We start from the raw sequence: 26825 nt of genomic DNA on the forward strand, positions 1-26825 counted from the left end.
CGCAAATGCGATCATTTTTTTTATAACGTGCGAGGTAAAATTTCACAGGGTCGCATTGGTGTGTGAGTGCGTAAAACAAATCTTTACCCCGCCAAAGATTTATTTTAACATTTAATGTGATTTATGAGTGGTGAATGATGCCAGCGTTTCCCCTACCATTACCTTAGGGTGGCGCCCCGCCCCTCCAACGGCACCTCCCTCCCCCCTTGAAGGTCAAGTTAATTAAAAATTTTATGTAGCGTTAGATCGCAAGAGAAGTCATTTAAGGTACCTTTCCTATATAACATGTCTATACCTTATTCTCGTACTAAACAAACTAAATAGCATTATGTTATTGATCTTATTTACATGGCGGAATGTCATTTCTGTTTCTACGTTGTCGCACCTTTACAATTCTCCTCTGCTCTCTGTATCGAGTTCCGAGCCGAAGCGCGCGCGCGCGCACACACACACAGACACGTGTGCGCACATACGCAGTTAAGCACACTTTCACCAGCGAATAGAGTGCGTGTGGGAAAATATGTTACGTCAACCGCCTGAAAAGCAGATAAAAAATTGCGTTATTAAACGCTCCCAGGGTGGTGAAAGTACGCATGCCCTGCCCCTGACAAGCAACAGTCCAGTTACCACCGGATGACAGGTTTTCACCCAGCTTATCCTTCGTTCCATCCGGACCGCAAGACATAATGAACCATTAAAAAAATCAGACTTTTTCTGTGGTTTAAATTGAGCAGCGCGAGTACATAACTGAGATGTACACATCACGCGCACTCAGCCTCAAAAAAAATATAGAGATCGCAGCCCCCCCCAAAGCCGTAAACCTAGGGGAAACACTGGATGCGCTTGTGAAAATTGCAGGAAAGAGCGAGCGGAGAGCTCGTGCACTCCCCCTGTCTCCAAACTAAAGTGTGTGTTTGACGTTTGACTTCATTCGGTGTTGCGCAGACCGAACGGCATAAAAGCACTAGAGCGCTCCTTATGCTTTTATAACTCTCTCACGGAACATTGATGTCATTTTCCGATCGTTCTGCGCAGCGCGTAATGAAGTCGAACACCTCGGTTTCTGAACTGTCTCTCTCCCTCACACTTTAATCAAAAGCAAGCTCGGAAGTTAGAATCAATGTTTCATGTAGCGCATTTTGAGAATATTTTTACCTTAATTGCAGCTGGGTGTTAATGTGCTCAAAAACATGTTGCCTTCTCTTTCCTGACAAGTGTTCCGCACATGCAGCTGACATAAGGGAAAAATCCTATCCAATTATCTTTTGCGATGTCGTAACAGCTGTGAAAATCAAACAGCGCGTCAGTGTCCGCTAATGTCCTATTCGCAACGTAATGACTCATTTGAACCGATTCATTTTGTTGAAACAACTCATATGTCAAACACTGAACTCACAAAGACTGTCTGAAGCCATCAATTCAGTCATTCAAAACACATCAGAACACAAGCGTGCTTAGACCATTTAACAAGAGTGGTTAGTAAGATTTAGTATTTAAAGTTTATTTATGACAATGTGTAGTAAAGTACATACAGTATCTCACAGAAGTGAGTACACCCCTCTCAAGCATGGTGGTGGGAGTGTCATGGTCTGGGGCTGCGTGAGTGCTGCCAGCACTGGGGAGCTACAGTTCATTGAGGGAACCATGAATGCCAACATGTACTATGACATACTGAAGCAGAGCATGATCCCCTCCCTTCGGAGACTGGGCCGCAGGGCAGTATTCCAACATGATAATGACCCCAAAAGAAGCTGAGGGTAAAGGTGATGGACTGGCCAAGCATGTCTCCAGACCTAAACCCTATTGAGCATCTGTGGGGCATCCTCAAACGGAAGGTGGAGGAGCGCAAGGTCTCTAACATCCACCAGCTCTGTGATGTCGAGTAGAAGAGGACTCCAGTGGCAACCTGTGAAGCTCTGGTGAACTCAATGCCCAAGAGAGTTAAGGCAGTGCTCTAAAATAATGGTGGCCACACAAAATATTGACACTTTGGGCCCAATTTGGACATTTTCACTTAGGGGTGTGCTCACTTTTGTTGCCAGTCACTTTAACTGCTGCAAAAATCCTGATTTATAAACAGAACATCATCGGACAAAATCACAATACAGTACATCTACATTATAGAGCGGCTATATGCTGTTTGCCATTTCTCGACAATGTGTTGCTGTATTATGAACGCTTCTTTGATTTTAAATACAAGTGACAGTTAAATACACTACATGGAGCTACCTACACACACGGAAGAGAGGCCGAGGGCTCGCACACACATGGAGCTCATCGGAAGAGAGTGCATGCGAACACGGAAGAAGAGTATGCGCACGCGGCCATGCACCACTCACACCAAACAAGTCAAGAAAGACAGAAGACGCGGAAGCGCTGTTTGTCCACTAGTTAATCGATCACAGATACAGTCATTATCACAGATGGATAAAAAATTACAAAATGTGATGCCAAATATACTTGAGCGGCCATTAACATTCCTGGGCGGACCTCCCAAGTAAATGCATTGTATGGGAAATGCTGTTCAGTGTTGTCACATGAAAAGATATAATAAAATATTTACAAAAATGTGAGGGGTGTACTCACTTCTGTGAGATACTGTATATAATAATTTAGTTCCGAGTTAATTTTGAGTTTTGAACTAGCTAATTTAATTAAATTTTATGTGGTAAAATTAAGAAGGCCAGTGGCAAAATCACAGCTTTTTGCGAAGAGGGCAATAAAGGAGGATTGTGAAGAGTGACGGGTTATGTGTCAAATCATTTCATCGCCAATGTATAACTTGAATATAAAACTAAATGATAACAACTGTATAAAATAACAAAAACAAAGTTTCTTTGCATTTATTTTGGATTTATTGGGCTCGCAAGTGTTAAACCGCAAATATGAAGCGGGACAATAGCCGACTATTTTTAAAGACAGAGTGACAAATTAACAGAACGATTCATAAAATGAGGTCATTATGCAAGGTCATTATGATTACTATAAAAAAGGTGCGACCAAATTGTAAGTTGGTGCGACCAGTGGGGAAAATGAGTCTAGAGCCCTGTATTGGCCATTAAAACAAGTGATTTCTTTGATCATTTCTCAACGTTCCTCAATAAGTCTGTATGGAGAACACTTGGTATTTACATGTTAAATAGTTGTTGGGTTTTTTCTTTAAAGGTTTTATTAGACATTATTACTACTAGTGCTGTTCTATTGCTGTCAAACTGCAAAACTCCCTTTATAAACTTAATATAATTATGTAAATTTTTAAATTTTTACAAAAGTTTTGCAGATATTTACATAAGGTAAAATATAACAGAGACACGTAAATAAACAACAATTGCTTTTTCATTACAGACTAACAATTTTGGGTAAGTGGCCACTTTTGGAAATGCCGTGATAGAAAAAAAACTTAAAAGAGAACCTTTTGTTCGATCATCTTCAAAAAAGACTTGTAGACTTGTATAGTAAATCTATATCGGCTATCGGCAAAAATGACCCAAAAAATATCGGCATACTGGATATTCTGCAAATGTTTTTAAAAATATTGCGCATCACTGCTCAGTACCATAAATATTATGTCAGTTAAATTTTCTGTACATTTATACTGCGACAGATATAGCCTAGTTGTGTAGTGTGTTTTGACTGTTTTGTTATTTACATGATTGATGTACGCTCACAGGTGTGTGTATTGGTTATTTAATATGGCTTATCCAGTGAGATTTTGGGTTTTATTGCTTTTTTTAGTTGAAGCATTAAACGTAATACAAGGCTGTTTGTGCACCGCTGCCAAATGTATATTTATTTATATTTGTTATTTTAGATTTTGCTTTGCATCCAAATTCCAAATTAAGATAAAATAATCTTAGATGAAAATAGTCTACAAATAACTTTTTTATTTGTAGACTATTTACGGGAACTTACTGGGTTTGTTTTGTTTGTATTCTCTTTTTCTTTAGCTTGAATTGTCAGCAAAAACAATTCATATTTACAGGTAAATGTATAATTGCCTTGCACCTTCTGGCATTTTGTCTAGCCCTCTTAACTTTAGTATTTAGTTTGTTTCACCAAGTGTTTAAATCAGATGGTTTTGGTTTTGTAGAAATTCCCTTTATCTTTACTTTCATTCTGTGATGTCACAGATTATTGTGGAATGTCCCAGTGACCTCACAGCATTGTGCTCATTCTCTTCTCTTTTGCCTTCTTTCCAGATCACCATCCACATCAGAAACAGCAATTCACTATAAATCAAATCCCTCTCAGCATAGTGAGGCTGATAGAGAGAGAAGCGACAGTGATGTGATAGTCATCCCTTTCAAATCACTAATAGGTAAGTTTGCCATTTTAGGAAACCATTGAAGCATATGGATGAGAAAATGAAGATGGGAAGCCTTTTGTGTGGCTGTTTTTAACTTTTTGGTACAATTTAGTTTTATTGTGAAACTCTGAGGTGTTACTGTCTGTCTGTCATACTACAAGCTAGGCTCCTAAACAGGAGCCATTGATAAAGTGTTTTAAAAGAGGACAATGAAAAAGTCTCTTTAATGGGCTGAGAAGGATGCTGGGAGGTCAAGCAGATATGTGAAGTGGAGACAAAGAAAAGCTTAACAGAAATGAAGAGGTGAAGTTTTGGTGCCGAAGGATGCAGATTTAAAGCGGCCATTCCCCGTGATGCCAATTTTCAAACTTTAGTTAGTGTGTAATGTTGCTGTTAGAGCATAAACAATATCTGCAAAATGATACAGTGAACGGCTGGAATCGGACTACAGCTCTATACTTCCCGAGTAAATTATGTCACTATTCCGAGTTTTTGAAAAACCTCCGCCTAAAGGAATACGCCAAAAAAGGGGTGGGGCCTTCCTTAGAGAAGAGGAAGAGCGGCTGGAGTAGTGTTTGGTTATCAGAGATTGTAAACATTTGATTGAGCTGCGCAATTAATGACTTTCACTTTCATCCCAGTCCTACAGCTGGTAATAAGAATTCAGATACAAATATAAAGATATTGTGTGTATGTGTGCGCATACCTCTAAAACACTTCTATGAAACGTCCTTTGAAGTCCTGCTTGCAAATGTCTCCTAGTCAATCTGCTTGTTTTATTATCCAACTTAGGTCGAATATAAAAAGGCAAAACTAACGCTTCTGTTATTAGTTTTAATTAATATAACCAGTCTGACCCAATCGGTCCGGTGTCATTTCCCTCACCATAGTAGGGAAAAATCGCGATCTCTAACAAAGATTGACGTTTGCACATGCACTAGCAGACCTCCGTTACACTTCGATCGATCCGCATGTGTTTAACTGATGAAGTGAATTTGACGCCATTGTTACGGTTTATTGCTAAAAGCCAAAGCTTATGAATACACATGCACTGAGAGGGGGACCGACCAATCACAACAGCCTGAGAAGCGTAAGCTCGCTGATGTGGTATGGGTGGGACATCTTCAGATGCTCCCATGCTCTAAGCGGGGGAACCAAGCACGACAGACATGGTCAGCATTACCAATCAGAGCATTTCGGAAGGAGGGATTTTATATAGACCGGAAGAAATCCAGTCGTTTTGTTAGAAGAGGGACAGCGGTGAACAATAGACTTGAAATATGTGAAATATAAAGCGTTTTTTTTTTAACTAGAAACATGAACATCCATTGTTAAACACCCAAAAAACATAATCAAAGCTTCAAAAACAGCAGAAGAATGGCTCCATTAAACATCTCTAACAATGTTGTAATGAAAGTGGCAATTTTACAGCTAATAATGGACTGCTGGGTGCTAAAACGATGGTAACAGTAGAGCAAAGATTGAGGATGAGGAAGACAGTAAGGGGGCTGGATAAAGAGAAAGACAGAGGAAGAAATCTTAAATTGTAAGGTACCCTTATTTTGTACCCAAATTTTTTCCTCCTGCACTCTGTTGTAGAGAAAATGACACGAGGGGGCATCAACAACAGAATTTTAATTTGTGGCTGGACATGCCGGATGTGTCAGAATTTCTCTATCTGGTCCCGCGTGCACATCCGAGAGGTAAAGGACTCATGCCTGGCACGCAAACAGACTCGTTTGCTATCTCAAAACACACACACACCTCATTCTCAGGTGCGTGTAGTACGGATGACCCTGCGGTGATCACAGCCGTGAGCACATTACTGCTGACAGCATAATTAGCCACTCCTGACCCGGTGTCTGTTTTATCCACGTCTCTGTACTCTGATTCTCTTTCAGCATCACCTCCGTGTCTTTTATCTCTTAAGAGCAGCGTGCGCTCTCTCTCCCTCTCTGTAAGTGATGACGGGTTGGGTTTGTCGTATTGTGCATGTATGGCCGTAATCCAGGTCATACAAATCTGTATCGTAGTGCACAAGAGTTCGAAATTAAAGGAACAGTTCACCGAAAAAATGACAATTCTGTTTTCATTTACTCACGCTCAAGTTGTTCCAAATCTGTATAAATGTCTTTGTTCTGATGAAGGCACAGAAAGATATTTGGAAGAATGCTTGTAACCAAACAGTTCTTGGACCCCATTGACTACCATAGTAGGAAAATTGCTTTTTAAATTTCTTTGTACTGTTGAGCACAAAAGAAGATATTTTGAAGAATGCAGGAAAGCAAACAGTTCGGGGGCACTTTTGATTACCATTGAAGTTTTTCGTACTATGGTAGTCAATGGTGGACCAGAATGTATACTAAATAAGGCAACCAAAAGAAAAATATCACCAGGAAAATAGTTTTTATGATATAATGCTGTAATTTTTTGTGATTGAACAATGACCAGTGCTGTTGTTACGATGAAACTTAAACTAATTGAGAAGCTTCTACAGAAGTCTGTTTGTTTGAATAACGTTTCGGTTTGTTTAAAGCTTCAATAGTTTATTATTCATGTAAACTGTAATTTTATTTGCCTCTTTATTATTCTGTGATTGCTCAGTGATGTCATGAAACTGCAGTGAGGTAGTGAAAGCACAGTGATATTGACATTGAGGTTACTGCATGTGACACAGCGAGAGAAGATAATACGGGTTGTTCGTCCACTTAATGCGTTTATAGTTCTGACGTCATAAAGTTTAACACAAAGCGGCCCGAATGCTTACTGGCACATGTAAACATGAGCACATTATCCCCATCTTACTCTCTGCGTTGGTTTCCTGTATGTTTTAGAATAGAGTTTAAGAGTCTACTCTTTGTCTTAAGGTTTTAAATGAGTTGGCTCCTTCCTATTTATCTGAACTTGCGACTGTTAACAGTTCAGCAAGATTTTTAAGGTCTTCTAGCCAGAAACTTTTAAAGGTTTGTAGATCGAGGTTGAAAAGAAAGTGAGACCGGGCTTTTGCCATAGCCGGTCCCAAATTGTGAAATAGCCTACCCATTATTAGGGACATTTCTATAGAATCTCCTTTTTAATGCAAAACTAAAAACCTACCTTTTAGGAAAGGCTTATAATGTTTGAGTCGTTTTCTGAGCTTGTTTGTTTCTTTGTATTTGTATGTCTCTGTTTTATGTTATTTGTGTTTTTATTTGTTTCTATTTTAATTTTTATAAGTATTGCACAGCATGGTCAACGACCGTTGTTTTATTATGCTTTATAAATAATTTAATCTAAACTAAAAAAAATAACTACAATTTTACTTTTTAAATCTTCTCTGTTAACTGAATGGGGAGCAATTATTTGATTATTGGGATTATTAAGCAGTTACATTTATGCATTTTGCAAATGCATTAATACAAAGCGAGATACAGTGCATTCAAAGTATACATTTTTATTAGAATGTGGGATCGCTGGGTATCGAACCCATGAGCAAATAAAATACTAATACAATACGGGTTAGGGTTGTTGGGTCAGACAAACCTTAAGGTTGACTGGCACCATTAGAACTGAGTTGGATGACCCCTCCATTAGAAAATGTGTCACATAGAAAGCGAGATACAAGAGCATATTGTTTGAGAGACGGCTGTGTGAATATTTTTTAACCAGTAAGACGTTGAGATGGGCGGAGCCGCACAACATGATAGAGAATTATTTTTAGTGATTGCACTGTTAAACACCTTTTATAGGGTTTAAAGATGATACATTTACATTCATGCATTTGGCAGATGCTTTTATCCAAAGCGACTTACATTGCATTGAAATATATATTTGTTTCTGACTATGTGCAGTCCCCTGGGATCAAACCCATGACCTTGGCATTGCTAGCGCCATGCTCCAACCACTGAGCCACAGGAAAGTACAATGTGTTGTCTTAAGAACTGGGTCGCACGTTACTATGTTCTTCCAAATTAAAACGGTGACTTCCTTCATGTTATTGAAGGGGTGTAAACACATGCAGTGCAAATTTGTCCCCAATTAAGTCATGCCTGTAACCGAGGCTGTGCTGAGAGGAGGAAGTCTCACAATTCTGCTTTTTAATAAATTACGTTCAGCTTATTTAATTCTTTGAATTTTATTCTCTTTCTGGAGTGTGTACATGGGCACTAGTCATAGAATATTCAGTGCTATGTGCATGTGCGTGTGCGTGTGTCTGCAACAGGTAATTGGGTGACGGAGTGTCACTGGGGCTCAGTTTAAAGCCGCATACAGATTCCACAACGCTACGATCTCCCCCCCACACACAGTCACTCAGACATTTCACAGTCACTCCGTAAAAACACGAACCGTATGGTTCACCACCCACATTTCGGTGCATGTGTTTGAACTGTTGTGCCTCTCGTCTAATGGTGCCTATGAAAATATAAATATTAATTTTGTATGAATTGTGGGGGTTCACTATCAAGAGTAATTCCTTTATAGTTAGAGGAAATAATGCTGCAAAGTGATGTAAAAATGAATTCAATTTCTTCTGTCCGGCGTGTCAACACAACACACGTGCAGTGGCAATGGTTTAGCTAAATGATATTTCCTGAATTCCTCTGCGGTTATTTTCGTCTTAAACGTCTCAAATCATTCGTCCGGAGACAAAAAATCAGTCACAGCAAACAGCTAATGCGCTTACGTGCGTGTATGCTTACCTAAAATCCACGGAATCTACTGCAGATCTCAGCGGAATTACATGGATTTTAGCGCTTGTCATTGACAAGTTATTATGTTACACACACGAAACTAACCCCAGTGTTCGCCCCAGTTCATTAGCAAAACAAACAACTTGCCGCAGCTCAACATATTAACGCACATAATGTACTAACATTCATACAGCTAAACTCCAAGTGTCCATCTGCACTTGTATACAGTAAGTTTAACACTGGCTTTGAATGTTCTATTTAGCCCGTGACTGACTTAACGTTAGCTCCCTTCGCTATCATACGCTAACGTTATCCTCCTATATATACGGTACATTTACGTCAATTCAGACTGTTGATAAATATTATTTACATCGGCAGTTTTGTCTCGTTCAGTCGGGCTCGATCCCTCTTGAGGAACAACTTTGAAGCTAATCCTGCTTGTACTGACCCAGGTTGAAAAAGCACTCCGGTTTGAAGTGATTCGTGCAAACAAGCAGGTTTTTACTTATGGTTTTTTAAAAATAAAACAAATCCACTCCTGTCTCTTCCTAGGTTTGGACTCTGTGCAGCGACTACATTGCATGTTGTCCATGTACACCGCTGTCGCTTGTGAAAACAACAATGGCGGAGCGCGGTGGGTGGAACTTTGTAGATTAAGGCGCGGTAACATTATAATAAAATCTGCTTTGGACGTCACAAACGGAGCAAAATCTGAACGGCTCGATTTATCACATGCTTGCAGGGAAAGGCACACCAAAACAAATTTACTGGGTTCTTATTTTTCACGTTTTCTGGGTTGCTAGATGCACCGGGGACCTGATTTTTCCGGGGACCGGGGTTTTCATGTCTCCTTTAAACAATCTAGTCTGGATCTTGGTCACCATTCACGACAGTTTAGTCTAAATTCTGGTAACCATTCACGACAGTCAGGTTTGGATCTTGATCACCATAAACAACAGTCTAGTCTGGATTCTGGTCACCATTTACACAGGCACACAGTCTAGTGTACCAGACTGAAACCAGTCCTATCGAGAGGGGAAAGAGAGCAGTTAACCCTCTGTTATCGCCACAGCAGCCCACCTGCCTCGACAACTGAGTTTTTGCTGTAGCTTAGACAGCGTGAGCAGTTCACACAAAACTCAATCTTAATTGGCTCTGCCGAGGACGCTTTTCTGTATTTGTGTCCTAGCAAGCACCCAAACACCCATTTAGGGGCCGGATCATTGATGTTGACTTACAAAGTGTCTGTGAATCTGTGACGCTATGGTGGGCTTTAGTCTTTTTGGGGTTGGTTTGATTCTTTGCCTTTGAACGTCGTTGGTCTGCTGGAAGGATGATGTTGGCCCGTCTGTTATGTGTTAACTTTGTGATGAGGTCACAGGGGAGAGGGGCACTGGGAGATTTAGCTCGACAGATCTCAAACATGGTCTTTATCTGTGTGTGTCTGGCCATAATAATCAAACATCTCTTTGTGCAGTCACTGTCTCCCCTCTGTATCGCTGCCTTCATTATTGGTTGTCTGAATGGTTGCGGTGTAGTTGAAATGCACCCCTGGTCTCCGATTGTGATGTGAAATATTACTCTGGTGATGCTCTGGTAGTTGTTGGTGGTTTAGTTGTCATAGAAATAATTGGGATTAATGATTTAGTTGTCATTTCATTGTTCATTTGTATTTATTCACATGGACCTTTGGAATAGCATATAAATAGAAAATATTTTCTGCACAGATCAAGTGGCTTGAATAACAATAAGCTGAATTTTGTAATGTCTTGTTGTAGTAATATTACATTAGTGCTGCATTTACACTATTAAAAAGAAAGGTTCAAAAAGGACATTTTACACTAGAGAGAGAGAGAGAGAGAGAGAGAGAGAGAGAGAGAGAGAGAGAGAGAGAGAGAGAGCATTCATGCTTTCCATCTGTATGACGACAAACTGTTTAGTTCATTAGGGAATAAGCTATCTTAACTCAAGCCATATAGTCATTTTAGGATAACGGCTGAAATATATTAATATAATAAACATAACCAAATGACGGAACATATTACGAACGGCACTTACAGTATCAGCTAATCGGAAGCATATATTTAGCGATAATCTTAGTGATGAGGGCCGTTGTTTGCTCTGCCTGTCTAGCATTCAACTTGGTTGATCTGATCATGAAACTAGCCGATTGCTGCTGACTTGTGAATGCTTTGCCCTCAAAAGAATGCTCATCCTAGTGGGTGACCTATGATAAGTAATCTTTGCATGGCAGAGTTTGCACTGCACTTAGGGCTTTTTTGACCTCATCGCGATGATTTCGGATCATCGCAATTATCGCACATCTCTATAGAAGACAGTAGGGGGAGCTGTAGTGCATCTGCATATTGCATATTTTAGTGTATATATTGTTACTAAAGCATGGTAATACTTGTAAAATGTACCACCACAACACAATCACTTAAAAAAAAAAAAAACTAAAACATATACAAATTACCTGCAGTACAATTTAATATTATTTAAGCAAATCTCAGTGTGAAAACCAGTCTACCAAAATTTCATTAACACACAAGTAAAATTTTACTGTAGTCTTGCAAGTGAGAAAAAAACAGACTAGAAGCTTTTCTATGACTGATAGTATTTTAATGGTGGCTTCAATTCACACCTGATCAATTTACTTCACTTACAAGTATTGGTGGTTGTATTATTGACAGGTAAAAGCCTAAACCTTAAATATATGATGACCCAATTTTTTCCGATGTATTTCCAAGAAAAAAACATAGTCTTGTATTCAGAACAATATGGTCGTTTCAATTGCAGAATCAAAAATGAATGAGAATTAAATGTCAAAGCTCAAAAACAGACAATTAATCGTCATAATCTCCAAAGCCCTAAAACAGACAATTAATCGCCATAATCGCAATGATTTATTAGACAATTAATCGTCAATCAAGTTTCATAATCGTGACAGCCCTAACTGCACTTCATTTTCATTAATTTTATAAAGGACCCCACACATAACTCATATTTAACATCGTCCCAAGTTAACCTATATGCCACGCAAGTCTAGAGTGTGCGTAGCGTAGCCTACATAATATTGTGTGAGACTTCTTCAGTTGTCTGTTGACAGCTTTTAGGTGTGTTATTAGCAGCGCCACCCTCTGGTTACTTGAACACGTCACCACCGCATCAACACTGAATTTTTGACGACAATCGCACACACTATTCGATGTTCTATAATTAAATCAACTAATCGAATATTAGAAAATCGTGACTCATCCATAGTAAATATCCAATATCGAAATTTAGAGATGTAACGATTCACTGTGAGCTGGTTGAAAATCAATTATAATTTGTTGCGATTCAAATCGGTTGAGATGTTTAATGAATCGCAATACACGTTTTGAACAGCAGGGGCAGCTGTGTTAACAGCAAACTTGGTAAACATGTATATGCTGATATTTCTTAATGTAAAAAATCTAAGAAAAGCACAGACAAAGTCTTAGTTTGTTTATATTAAAGAGAGTTTTGTATTCATTTTTTTTTTTTGGAATTTGTTTTAAAATTGCAGTTTAGGTTTGTTATTTGACATAAACAATATTTTTATTTTACAAACAAAGAGAAATAATAAAAGGGCAGTTGTTAATTTCTTTTTTGTCTCAACTCATTTTGTAAAAATAAGTTGTGAATAAATCGTATCGTGAGATCAGTAACGTGAATCGCTTCGTGAGCTGAGTGTATCGTTACATCCTATCGAAACTTCATAGTCGTATCTTAATGTAATGACCTTCATCTTAGCACTATGGATACTCATCCAAGTTTACTTGTTTGTGCAGCACTGCTGTTATTTGGGGCTCCTTGCCAGATCCGTTTGGCTTTTCATCATGTGGAAATGTGCACCCCCTCACTTGAATTTTTCTGCCAACTACCAGTTACGTTTCAGAATACGGTTATGAGCGAAAGTTGTTTTTCCTTTCCGCTCTTGACAGAGACAGAAAGGGCTTTCACACATGGCTCGGGCTCAGCTGGTGAGGAGTGTTAGATGTGTGAGAACGTCTGTGTTTTTCTCTTTAAGTGGAGGGAAGGATCAACAGAGATTAGACACAACCGTAATGACAGCAGAAAAATTTACCGCCGCCGAGCAGCTTTTTGTTTAGACGCTTTCGTGAGCGAGGACTCCCGCTAATTACCAGCTTTATGCTTCTAAAAAAAACACCTTTGAAATCTATTGAAGAGGGATAATTGAGCCTGGAAAGTGTTACCAGGCAAAGTCAAGTTGAAGGTCATTACTGAAAACAAAATGGGACCTGATGATCCAAGAGGGAACCGATCCTTTGTTCTTAATGTAGAAATGTTGTTTCAACTTAGCTGATGTGCTTCAAACACGAAATTCAGCGTAAACGACAAATTAGAAAAGGACCTGAGGGCAGGCCTTGGGGAACTCTTGGCTGTTTGGAGCGATTTCAGTGGGCACTGCTCCCACAAAGCTGATTGGAAAAATCCATCTAAAGTTGTTTTTTCTCTTCCAAATTTCATTTAAAACTCATCTCTTGAATCAGATCTGTTGTTCTCAATGTTTTTCATGTTTTTTTTTCAATTGGTAGTTGTCCTTTTTTTTTCAGGAGAGAATATTTTGAGGACTCTTGATGATGTACAGTGCAGAAAAGGAAAAGGCATTTTTGTACTGCAAAGGTTTTCAATCACGGGCAGAATTGGATTTGGGGCCTGAGAAAGATCATAATATCGACACACTTAAATTGTTTTATTGAACCCTAAAACTCTCAGCGCGAGAGAGAAAGGGCGACAGGGAGATGTACTGAAGGGGGCGACATTAGAACAGTGAGGAATAGCCTGCGTGTGTCCCCTCACACACCTCGCTTTAAAGGGTGGATATGTACAGATTACGGCTGTGGGTTTTGGCAGGTTGCAGGCGTGTTTTTGCTAACTGTGTTGTTCTGATGGATGGCAGGCAGCGGGTGGGCCCCCTGTGGGGTCCATGCCCTTTCCAGAGTTACACACATGCATGCTACTGCAGTGGAAGGGAATAAGAATATAACTATTCTTTTATTGGCTGCCTTGAGTCAGTTGATTCGAGTGAAATTCGTGCTTTGATGCATTTCAGTTTTTGACACAGCGGAAATAAGGAGCGTCTTAGATTGCGCAATTCCATTTTTAGTGTATGATGTTCAGCTCAGCTTAACGCTGCAGTCTGTAACGTTTGCCTCGGTATCACCATCTCTGTTTGAAACAAAAAATTGCAGGTTATGTTGGAGCCGATGGCCTTGTGGGCAGTTCTTCGACATATGTGTGACGTGGTTGCACGTCAAGCCCAAGTTGGGGCCCTCTTCGATCACCCACTTTGCTTCCGGTTCTTTCTCCCACGGTACTGCAAAACCCAGTAATGAATCTGAATGTTTTTTTAACAAAAAGGTTAAAAAATTCATTGCAGTTATAACAGTTTAGTTCTTGAATGTGACTTATACAATTATGAGTGCTATGCAGTGCAGTGTACTGTAGTATGATTTAACCAAGGTTTTCGTCTTTGACTCGTAACACATAATTTGAATGTTATTGTTTGTCTTGAATATGATACAAGCATTGTGTGCCCAGCAACATTTTAGGCTAGACAGATAAAGCTCCATTTCCATTTTTTTTTTAGATGTTGCTTAATGAGGCAGCCTGTTGGGAGGGGTGTTTGTGTGTATGTGTATGTGTATGTGTATGTGTATGTGTATGTGTATGTGTATGTGTATATGTATATGTATGTGTGTGCTTACAGCCTATAATTTTTGCCTAGGATGGCGTGAAGTTGAGAGTGTCAGCTGTCTAATTGATCACACTGCAGCAGTGTGCAACAGCAAACTGACACACCCCAACTCCCTCACCGTCTCTTAATGAGACTCTCGATCTCTCTGTGTCAGTAGAGGAAATAAAGGGAAGAGACGGAGTGAGACAGGGATATTCTAGGGATTTTCTTTCATTACATCCATTTTCCTGGGCAACTTTAGTTATATTAAGCTGCTATTATGTGCACTATTTTTAGGCGAGCTGGGTGAAGATTTGTGCACGCCATTTTTGGACATGTTTCCAATCCCACGCATGCTAATATGGACCCCTTCAGGGTCTCACCAGCTGAACTCTGATCACTGCAATAAAGTGTTTTTCTGTTTGTGCGTTTACGTGAGAAAGACCGGCACGATCTCACCCTCAAAGTTTTCTGCTGCAGCATCTCTCTTTCCTGGCGTCTACTCATCCATTTTAATCAAGTTGATAATTAACTTCATTTATCCGTACACGAAGTGAGTAGGTGAACGCTTGATGCATGAAATGATTGCATGTCACGCTGATACATTTTTCACTCTTCTGTCACGTTTTTGCCGTTAAGTTATGCAATATCAGCTTATTGACCTGGAATCGCATATTTATTCAGACAGCATATTTAATTAACAAATGCAAACAAAGCTCTGATGGACGGATGTACGCTCCGTTCAATATGTTGTATTGTTTTAGGGTCCAAGGTCATGTCTAATATTCCCAACATGAGAGTTTTTGAAGTTTAGTCAATTTTTGATGAATGAAATCAAATCCAGCCCTCCATCCTTTTTATTTGGTTATTTGTTTGTTTCATTTAGAAATACAGATTCGGGAACAATGGATTATTGGATTCTTGCATATATTAGTCATCAAATTTGATCTGCAACAAAGTTAGACAAACACATCTGATAACTGTGTTTTTGTGTCTTTTTGAACATGGTTCAAACTGGTTCATGGTGTAAATATACACAGCGAAGTTTTAAATTGAACTTGCATCAAATCTTTCCTGTAATCGCCGATCCCACCTGCGCAGTTGTCGGGAGGAATTTTGCACCAAAGCATAAATCCAATAAAGCATAAATCTTATTAATCGGAGAATCTCTCTCCCGAGGTCATGCACATACATTTCAATCAGTTTCAGGTCAGGACAGACTCGAACGATCCAGCAGGCGCATTTTCTTCTGATGTAGCCATTCTGTTGTTGATTTACTTCTGCGCTTTGGGTCGTTGTCCTGTTGCATCATCCAACTTCTGTTGAGCTTCAATTTGCGAACAGATGGTCATCCTCCTGCAAAATGTCCTAATAAACTTGGGAATTTATTTTTCTGTCAATGATGGCAAGCTGTAAGAGCCCCGAGGCGGCATAGCAGCAGCAAACCCTGATGCCTCCTCCACCATTCTTTACAGATTACGGATGAGGGTTGATGTTGGTGTGCTTCTCTCTACGTATGTATTGTGTTCTATCTAAACAACCCAACAACAGGATTCATTGCCCACATAATGTTTTGCAGGCGGAGCTGTGGAACGTGCAGGTGCTTCTTTGTACACCTGATGTACAGCAGTGATTGTGGAGTCCTGCTATAAACACTGTTTTGCTGTAATGTATGTTTACACTTGTTGACACATCAACATAGACGTTTGCATGCCATGTACCAGAGATTTCTGTCTTGCATTAACACTCCAGGGTTCTCCTTAGTATCATAGAGGATTCTGTGCTGTGCTTTTGCAGTCATATTTACAGGACGCTCCCTCCTTGAGGAAACAGCAACAGGGTTGAACTTTGTTCATTTATAGTCAGTTGGACTTATTCGAGGGTAATATCAAACTTTAAATTTGCAGAAATCCAGGTTAATTCAAAGGGGTCACACAATTTGTCTTACTACTACTGTCACAATGTAAATGCTGCTTCATGTTGTAAAAGGAGTAGTTCACCCAAAAAATGGTCCTCATTGACTTTCCATAGTAGAAATAAAAATGACTATTGTCAAGTCAATGGGGACCATTTTTGGGCGAACTACTCCTTTAAGATGTTGACCCAACATTGACCTTGAATGCATTTTAGTTTTCAATGGAGGTTTAAATAAGGTCAAATAAAAAAGTATTTTGCTCCCTTACAACGTCTCCCTTTCCTTCTGTGTCTGTGGAGAGAGAAGAAAGAGACTGCATAAAATTAAACTAAAAAGGAAAAGAGAAATTTGAATCATCTTTCCAAAATCCCTTCCACGAACCATTTAAGCCCCTCCCCTACAGAGTTACAGCCACTCCCGTTTCTAAATCTAATCCCTTTTCACTGTGATTGCACCCTGTGGGAGGAGCTTAATGAGACGACGAGGTCACGTGTTGGCGCTCATTTCCTCACAGGAGGTTCTGGCCTGTTGGGAGAGTCTGCTGGGCGGGGCTGTACTTGATGTTTCTCTTTCAAGTCGCAACTAAAAGAGAATTTGATCGCAGAAATGCTGCATGTTTTCTCTTTCTCCATTCCTCCTTTGCTCCCATCGCCCTCCCCTCATTAATTCATTAATTATTTTGGCAGGGTAACGGTTGCGGTAATGAATTCCTCGAGGGCTGAATCTCCTTGCCTGGCACCCATCTCATCCCACCCGCTCGGCGCGTGCCAACAGATCAAATCTAAGATGCTTTCTGACGCTGAAAACAAATCGTGATTTAACACGCAGTCTATTATTTCCTAGGCTGTTTTCACATGTGCTTTAATTGTTTGATCCAGAGATTGAGTCCACCCTACACCCCTGCAGGTCACATTGTGCTTTGGGATGTACAGTTGGGTATGCTTGCTTTTCTGCAGGGGTCCTCAACATTTTTCGGGGCAAGGACCCCTTAAATGAGAGATGCATGGAGCAGGGACCCCCTTATACTAAATGTGTAAATGGAGCTATTTAAATAGAAACAACCTTTATTGTCACAGCAATATTATGTTAAGACATTTCATTAGCACTATTATGCATGTTATTTTTGTACATACATACTTTTCTGTGTATTATTTTTATTGTTAATATAGATTGTTTGATTATTTTAAGGGATTTGCGGCATCATACATTTTTATTTTACTGTGAGATGGGCAGTTAAACATTTACTTGTCCTGAACCTTAGTTTTTATTAAGGCTTCAATGAGATGACTGACACTGGTTAATGTCACAAAGACTATTCTAGTGGAGGTAGGGGTTGTCTGGATACGAAAGAAATCAGTGCAGATGTTATGCATTCTGTTGTAAAAGCAGGCTGTTTTATTAAGTGTCATTATTTTCTTCCCCGCTTCTCTGTGTGTTGCAGAACACAGCGCTATTTTATAATTCTGAGCTCCGTTGTCTTTCTCGTGGATCAGCATTGTTGCGGCTGTTACAGGAAAATTCTCCAGTTTTGCAGTGCATCATAGCAGACTAAGGAGTGCAACGAGGCCGCGTTATTTTTGGGGCAACTTGTTTGACGTGATTTTAAACACGTACGATAGTTTTGTCAGAGTTTACAATGCAGAAGCGGTGTGGTGTCATTTGCCTGCCAAATTAGCGCTTTACAGCTTTAACAAATTTGAACAGAAGTTCAGAAATATAGGAGAATGCACTTTATTTGCACGCAACTCCTTTCATGCATATTCTGAATTTATCGGAAGGGAGACAGAGAATGCACTGATTCTAAACTTACAGTCTTGAAAGAAAGACAGGTACTTGTTTGATTTAGGCCCTACCGTTTTTTTATGATGCAGATGTAATGTTTCTTCTATCGCTTCTGCTGCCTGAATGGATGTTTTTGTCCGCACGCAGGTTAAAATTGCAATTCGCGGGAGCTTCAACGAGTCTGTGCGGTCGCGCACGTGCACAGCTTAATGAGAACATTGGTTGTAATATTTCTGTACCCTTTACATTTTTAACAAAAAGTTGCCTGTGAGTAAACTGTAATTAGCGGACCCCTTGCAGTTCCACGGTGGGCCCCCTAGGTGCTGCGGACCCCTGGTTGAAGACCCATGCTTTACTGTATGGGTAACAATTGTGGAAATATCAGGAGATTTGTTACTTGTAATGTGTTTTAATGTAAACCTCAGGTGTTTCTAGCTCTGTTGTGCATTTGTATGTGGTTGAATAAGGTACTAAAGTCAAAGACTGAGTTGTTAGCAAACTAATGAACAGCAGCAACATGCTGTTTCTTTGATGTGATGTGTGCCTGGAAGCTCAGTTTTCTCCTCTCCTACAGTACCTCTCGACGACAGCTGCGGTGTGTGTGTTTTGTCCTATTGATTATTATCACCCATTACTCACTCTTGCCACTGGCACAGTCACTGTTTGTGTATTTGTGTGTATGTTTGCTTAAGTTACTATGTGTGATGCTTTGAACAAAGCTTTTTATTTCGACGTTCGATTAGCAGATACAGTGTTAAAGGTCTGACATGTGTTTTTAGTAATATGGTGTGTGTGTCCTAGTCCCTCGCGTTTGCAGTGCTAAAAGGGTTGTTAGATTATCCGTGTGTTATATGATGTTGCCACCAGATGATCCTACATTGACAGCGCCGATAGACGCAATACAAAGACCGTTGGAAATGAAGTTTAGAAAACAGATAAGTGGAGACACATGATGAGAGACACACGCGTGGAAATTAATTGCCAGGAAGTCTGCGGTAATTTGAATTGCAAATGGCCACCAACTTGTTCCCAGACTTGAATGATTAATATTTATTGTTTTACTGAGCAAAAATGCCACAAGTGTTTTTCATCAGAAACAAACAGAACAAAGGGAGGAGAAGAAAAGTGAGAGAATGAGAAAGATCGACTTAACTGATAATATTCAATTGGAAGGTAATGAGCATTGTGTGTGAAGTCGTGTCATATTATCGTGATGTTATCTTACAGATAATATAGTTTTGTGTGGGGCTTTTCTTTAGCGAACCTTCCCTGCAAGTATGTGAGTGATTTTTTTATAATATTGTAAAAAATGTCTTGGTTATATTAATTATATTTATTATATTATTGCCTCAAAATAGCAACGTGCCAACAATGTGCCTGAACACACAGACCAGCACGCCCATGGGTGCACAAATGGGTGCAAATGCATTTGCTATTTAAACAACGTGGTGCTAGTGCTGGGCGGTATGACCAAAATTTTATATAACGGTGTTTCCAGATTTATACCGGTTTCCCGGTACACAGCAGTATTTTTTTAACCACATTTTCTACTGATTGAGAGAGGAAATAGTACTGTTGATTGACTTAAAATGCCCTTTCATACCGTCATGGTGACAGTGACAGTATCCCCTATAATAACTGCAAAGTTTAGACTTCTTCAACAACTGAATAGCATGCCAAGGTAACTTGCATAAATAATATTTAAGCAAATAAATAGAGAACTGGACTCGAAATTAACTTTTTTCCTTGGAAGCACTGGTGCTCCCAACTTCAAGAGTTAGGAGCATCCACCCAAAAATGTATAGTTGAAAACAAAACAGTAACAATTTACCATTAAAACATGCATGTGATGTCTGTTGTGTTTTACATAGTCACAATGGCTTCATGATTTCCTGAAATCATATTTTTTAATAATAAAACAAAGGCTTAAATTAGATATGTGAGAGGAAAGCGATCGCATCACGCTGTCAATCCTCCTTACTGACCCTTATTTCTCATCAAAGCATATAGTGAAACAGTTCAAACTAAAAACTCATCATATTATATGCTTATATTGAGCAGATATGAGGGGAACACGAGCGTTTTTTGAAAATGTTTGTTCGTGAGTATATTTAATATAACGTAATGCGAACTTGCAATTACTACACTTGTGCTGCTGTTCAGCCGCGAGGTGCTCGCTCCCATTGCGACGGGAAAGAAATATGTAACGTCACCGCTCATGCGCGAGATGCACGCAGACATCCAAACGTCTCCGTTTAGCGCATGTTTATATAGAAAAATTATGATAAAGTAATGCCGTGGCATAAAAAGACGCATTCTGTGAGAATGGCCGGTCACAGTGCAACAGTGAAAAGGGACCCCACTGAAACAGTGTCGCGCTTTGCCGCGTTCCGCACGTTGTTTAAGCGACATACACCGGTAATGCGGTATATAAAAAATTCATATCATAACAAAAATACACACCGGTATTCGGTATGAACCGGTATATCACCCAGCACTACGTGGCGCAGGATGTGAAAATGAAAACTGCGTCAGGCTGAAACATGCAAAAACAACATTGTGCAGGGTGTACTGTCCCTTATAGTCATTATATAAATTAATAACATTAAGAAAGTTACGAAATATTAATTTAATTTTCAGAATCTGTATCAGCAGATATCACTCTGAATAATCTGCTATCAGTATCAGAGAAAATTTGTATCAGTGCATCACTAGATTGTATTTATTAGTGTGTTTTTAATAACTATATGATGACTTCAGTATTTGGTCAGATGCTCCTTATGATTATGCTTTCAAAAGAGAGATTTATGAAAAGAGATTTATGTTAAATGTCATCAAAAGGGCGAACAATTTCAAGAGATAATTGTTTTAGCGATATTGTCCAGCCCTATTGTGTAGGTGGAGAAACGGTTGAGTTACTCCGCAGTTCTGAAGTTTCAAATTGACCTTTTTGTTCTCCTAATATTCTTTTCTTTCTTTCCTTCCCTCCACAAGCTCAACAATACACTTTGTTTTGCACTTTATCCCTTTTTTCACGCCATGTACTCTTCCTCTCTAACTCTTTATCAAATCGTCACAGTTTCTGGAAGGTTCTGCCGGGCCGTGATCTATCCTTTCAATCAGATGCTAATTAAGGGAAGGGGACGTCCCCGTCTGAGTCGTTCGCAGACGAAGGGACGTGCAGGTTGAGCGAGAAAGGAGCGTGGCGTGCCAGGAAACGGAGAGAGGAATAAGAAACGAAAGGGTGAGGAGGTCGATTCACTTGAGAAAAGACAGAAAAATACTTTTATTTGATGTGTTTTAAAGTTTGGCTAAAATTGAAGGTCCCCCCGTCGCTCCGTCTGGTAAATGTTCAGCCTCGTGATCTGAGCGCAGAAACGTACTTTTCTACTTTAATTGGTTATTGGTTATGAACCTCTGTCGGACTGTTTTTACACTCATTAATTAGCCTTATTAATGACTTTCTGTTAGACAAGTGGCTAGTTTGGTGTTTTGCTGGTCAGTTCATTAATGTCTGGGGTGTATCCAGCTAATGATTAAAGTGGCTTCATTAGTGCCAGTCAAAGCGAAATCAGGATTAGTCTTCTTGAGAAAAAACTATTGAAAAGGTTTAAAGTTCAAAGGTTTGAGGAGAAAATGAACAAGAGAACCGATGGAATGATGAATGAGCTTTTCTTCTGGAAAAGAGCCGGAGAAGGAGGGCTGGGGAAAAGAAGAAATTGTTTTTCCCCCAGCAGTATAAACATGTAGCTTTGACGGATTTAAACGTGCCGTACTTGCTGATGGTGCTTCCATGTTTCCAGAGGAATGGCAGACTCCAGTGGCAGATGTTGATAGGACCAAACTTGATATCAACAAAACTGAGATCAAACGACAGGCCTTTAGATGTGGCATTTTGTTTGATTTCAGGTGTTTTTGTGGATTGTACATGGATAAGCACAAAAAAGAAAGATGGTTAAAACTTTCTTGCCAGCATGCAGAATCGACTCACCAGGATGTGTTTGTTTGTTTCTGTAGATCAGTGTACAGTACATCAGAGATTGTCTCACTTTTTGAAGCTTTAAAGGGTTCTTTGGAGGGAATCAGTAGTCTGATCTCTCCACTTCCTGTGACTCAAGTACACACTGCGAAGTCTGCGAAGAATGCTAGAGCATTCTGGGTAAATGCCCGGTGGTTGCCTACTAGTCCAAGTTAAAAGAGCCGACCCCCAAGTCTATGTAAAATTTAGGTATTGCCTCTGTTTTAAGTGGAATCATATGAAAATCATGTCTGTAGTGTGTACTATGTAGGACAAGTTATGCACTAAAGTTTAACACTTGAGTGAAAGGAACAGTTCACTCAAAAATGAAAATTCTGTCTTCATTTACTCGCCCTCAAGTAGTTCCAAATCTGTATACATTTCTTTGTTCTGATGAACACCGAGAAAGATATTTGGAAGAATGTTTGTAAGCAAACAGTTCTTGGCCTCTTGACTACCATAGTAGCAAAATCGCTTTATAAATTTCTTTGTTCTGTTGAACACAAAAGACGATATTTTGAAGAAAATAGGAAGGTTCTTTCTTCTAAACAATGTTCCGATGTTCCCTAAACAATGACAATAAAGTTCTATTCTATTCTTCTGGAGCTCTTTTGACTGCCATTGTAATTTTTCCTACTATGGTAGTCAATGGTGGCCAAGAACTGTTTGGTTATAAGCATTCTTCCAAATATCTTTGGACAGATATCTTTTTTGAACAAAGAAATTTATACAGATTTGGAGCAACCTGGAGGGTGAGGAAATGATGAAAGAATTTTATTTTGGGGTAAACTGTCCCTTTAAGGGTGCATACAAGGTTTTGAAATCACCAGTCATTAGCAACACTTTTAAACACCCCCGCATGATTTCAAAGATCAAAGTCAGATCTGTTGCTGAAAGAGTGCCGAAAAATCCTTAGTCTTTTTTGATGTCTGTCTTTTCTACTGCAGGTTGTTATACTTCCCAACTGGATGACACGCTGAGCATCTCCTCAACGTTCTGTCAACATCACTTACATGTTCTCTTGGTTACGCCCAACACGAGCGTGTGCCTGGATCCTGGCGGCGGCTGTGAAATTCGCATTCGTCCCCGAGTGAGTTACCTCGCTAGAGCTTTTCGTCTGGTACGACTCACGGTGGCTGGCAGAGGGTCCCTCCCCCACCCCGATTCTCAAAACTGGCGATGTCCAGGGTACCGAGTCCGCCCCCTCCTGCAGAAATGACCAGCGGCCCTGTGGCCGAAAGCTGGTGTTACACACAGGTGAGTGCGTGCGTAGCTCTGTGTCCATCTGTTCTTGGATATACTCTTGACAGGGGTGCTCAATCCTGGTGGTCTGCCTTCAGAGTTAGTTCCACCTTTAATCAAACACACCTGAACCAGCAAATCAAAGTCTTTGGGTTCACTTGGAAATTACAGGCAGGTGTGTTGGAGCGAGAGTGTAACTAAACGGTTTGGGACGGTAGATCTCCAAGGGTGGGTCTGAGAGCCACAGCTTTCCCACATACAAATTGAGCCTCGTCGAATATGAGAAAAAGTTTTGAGTCGTTAGCATCAATTGTCTCCTTTTTAGTGGGGATTGAAGAGAAAAATCTGTCGATCACCAAACGTTTTTCCAAATCCGTTAAATTGGGATATCCTGCATTCTCATTCTATGTGCGACAAACCATGTAACCATATGTATTTGCGTGTGGGTCTAAAAATACATAGTGGCCATTATTCACAGTTTTTTGAGTGTGTGTGACTTCACAAGACTCTCCAGTGTGGTCCGACTCCCCACAACTAGAGAAATGTGTTCTCATTTATCTCTCCATCTTTCTCCCCCAGTGTTTTTTGTTCGTGGTCTTTTATCCCTTGTCGTTTGTTGTCCGAGCGCATTAAGATGAAAGGCAGTTTTGATGTGTCCCTTTTTGAAGTCTTAGCGACACTTGTGGAACTAATGGAGGGAAGGGAAAAGGAGATGGATAAATGGAAGAATGACGTGTCGTGTATGTTATGTACTTGTGGGTGTGTGTGTGTGCGCAGATCAAAGTGGTTAAGTTCTCCTATATGTGGACCATCAACAACTTCAGCTTCTGTCGGGAGGAGATGGGCGAGGTCATCAAAAGCTCCACCTTCTCATCGGGGGCCAATGACAAACTCAAGTGGTAAGAATGGGAGAGGTAGTGTTTAATATGATAATCATGAGATAATGAGTTAATAGATTTCCTTTGTCCCACTTATTTTTGTTTTGTTTTTGTTTTACTGCATTACAGGGACATTTTGTGTCCTCATGGCTGTTTCAATTTTGACACCAAAACAGGAGAAAAACCTGACAGTGTCAGACTGTAGTGTAAACATGGTGTTGGTGCATTGTCAGGTTTTTAGAATGAGCAGGGTTTTTTTTTTCTGAATGATTCCTTATTTTCATTCAGGTGTTTGCGAGTGAATCCTAAAGGTCTGGATGAGGAGAGTAAAGACTATCTGTCACTCTATCTGCTCCTGGTCAGCTGTCCTAAGAGTGAGGTTCGAGCCAAGTTCAAGTTCTCCATCCTTAATGCCAAGGGCGAGGAAACCAAAGCCATGGGTAAGAGCTCTAATAAACTCTTAATACTTAATGGTATGAGAATAGAAATGTGTCAGCCAGTAGATTTTTAACTATACTGTGTGCCATGATATACATTTCTTATTTATATGTTTTGCATGTTTATCAGTGGGCAGTAACGCCTAATGTTATTTACACAAAGTGCCATTGGTTTCATTCCTAAAATAGGCATTACCACATGCTTGTTTTAATATTTTAAAACCATTTTTCTTGAATTTCCAGCAAGGATAACTATAAATTGATTTCAGTCATACTGCCCACCCCTAATCCAGTGTATAATTTGGTTTCCTTCAAGCAGTTGGTTTATTTTGTAATTTTGTTGAGAAGGGGAACCTTCCCTTAAGTCATCATCATTTCGAAACGAATTTCTCATCGCAGTTCTTTTTACGGAACATTAACATAATCAAAGAGTTTTTCTGGAGATTCAGTCGTCTGTGATTCCTTTAGAGACCCTTCTTTAGATCCTACAGACGTGCGTACCTGTGTAACCAAGTGAATCACGAACGCATGCGCCTTACGGAGTGTGTGCGCTCTTTATTATGTGTAAAAGTAATAACACTCAATGTGAACTTTTCCCCCTCGTAATATTAAATTTCAGGCAGGCGACGGTGTTTTAATTGAAATTTTTGCGGGTGATGTAGCCTCCGGGCTGTCCTGTTTGATGGGTGTAAGTGAGTTACAGGGGCTTTGGCCTTCAGTAGAAAGGAAGGAATTACACTCGCTCTCGGTGTAGAAACTTTATGCATGGTTTCACTTTTTTTGTGCCTCTTCTGAAGCCAAGTATCTTATATAGCCTCTTACAAGAGTGTCTTTAACAGGTTTTACTCTTCTCATAGGAAGAAAATGCCTCTATAAAGAGAGTAAATAATTACTTCATATTTATACAGTAAATACCAGAATTTGCATTAAGACGATAAGAATGAAAAATGAGTATGTGTTGGACAAATGACAAATATGTGCTCATTGACCTAACTCGACTGTATTGTCAGTGTAGTCCCTTTCAGAAACTGCAATTTATTTTGGAATCTATATACAGCTGTGGACAAAAGTAAAGACATCACTCCAATTTTGTCTTTAATTATCATGCTACATGTATTGTAGGGCTGTATTCAAAATATCGATATGGCGATACATCATCATGAGCTCCTGACGATGCGCGCATCGATACATCTGCCTCCGTATCGATTCTGCGGCACTTTTGAAATTAGCCAATTATTATTGTGTAACAATTATTAGTGGTATAAGGATCTGATCGGAGTTTATCCGTGATCTGTACAGATCGCCCCTCATGATTCTATATTCACGTGACCCGCATGTGATCATGAAGAGCGCGCTCTCTCACCTTCTCTCTGCATCCGTGAGCGCAGTAAGTTAAACATGAAAGCGCATTCTCTTATCATTCACTTAATTGGTTGTGTTAAGGCAAAGTGTAAAGTGAGTGTCGTGTAGGCGCTAATTCAACACACACATGACGCAGCACTGCTTCTGCCTCATCCACTATAAAAATATTGCACGCGTTTAGAATCAATGAAACGCCCGCCGCTGGAGGAATGCAGTGACGCGCCGCTCGCTCATCATACATGAAAAGTAAGACGTGGAAGAGCGACAGTAAATGTGCATGTAATAGAGAGTGAAGAGCGAAGACCTGCTTAAATCTTACAGCACCCATACATTAATAATATTATATCTAGAAATCTGACATCTAGAAAGAATTACGTCATCTATTTCAATTCAACACTTTCTTATTTAATTAAATCTATTTACTCTGACTGCACGTCAATGCATATATTCATATTTATTCGTTAGACATATAGTCTATTTGTAAAACACA

General features: G+C 39.8%; 1 protein-coding gene across 2 annotated transcripts in view; it reads left to right on the forward strand.

The window, feature by feature from the left end:
• spop (speckle type BTB/POZ protein) overlaps nucleotides 1–26825 on the forward strand; it is an 81969-nt gene that overhangs the window by 23575 nt on the left and 31569 nt on the right. The window contains exons 2-6 of one of the 2 annotated variants that reach the window (XM_057346819.1): nucleotides 4200–4318; nucleotides 21478–21642; nucleotides 23364–23673; nucleotides 24436–24557; nucleotides 24825–24976. In XM_057346819.1, the coding sequence (XP_057202802.1) occupies nucleotides 23596–23673; nucleotides 24436–24557; nucleotides 24825–24976 (352 nt within the window). In that variant the 5' untranslated portion in view covers nucleotides 4200–4318; nucleotides 21478–21642; nucleotides 23364–23595. The remainder of the gene's footprint in view (nucleotides 1–4199; nucleotides 4319–21477; nucleotides 21643–23363; nucleotides 23674–24435; nucleotides 24558–24824; nucleotides 24977–26825) is intronic. The other variant, XM_057346818.1, reaches the window with a different exon arrangement.

Source organism: Triplophysa rosa, linkage group LG11 (genome assembly GCF_024868665.1).
Source record: "Triplophysa rosa linkage group LG11, Trosa_1v2, whole genome shotgun sequence".
Lineage (NCBI taxonomy): Eukaryota > Metazoa > Chordata > Actinopteri > Cypriniformes > Nemacheilidae > Triplophysa > Triplophysa rosa.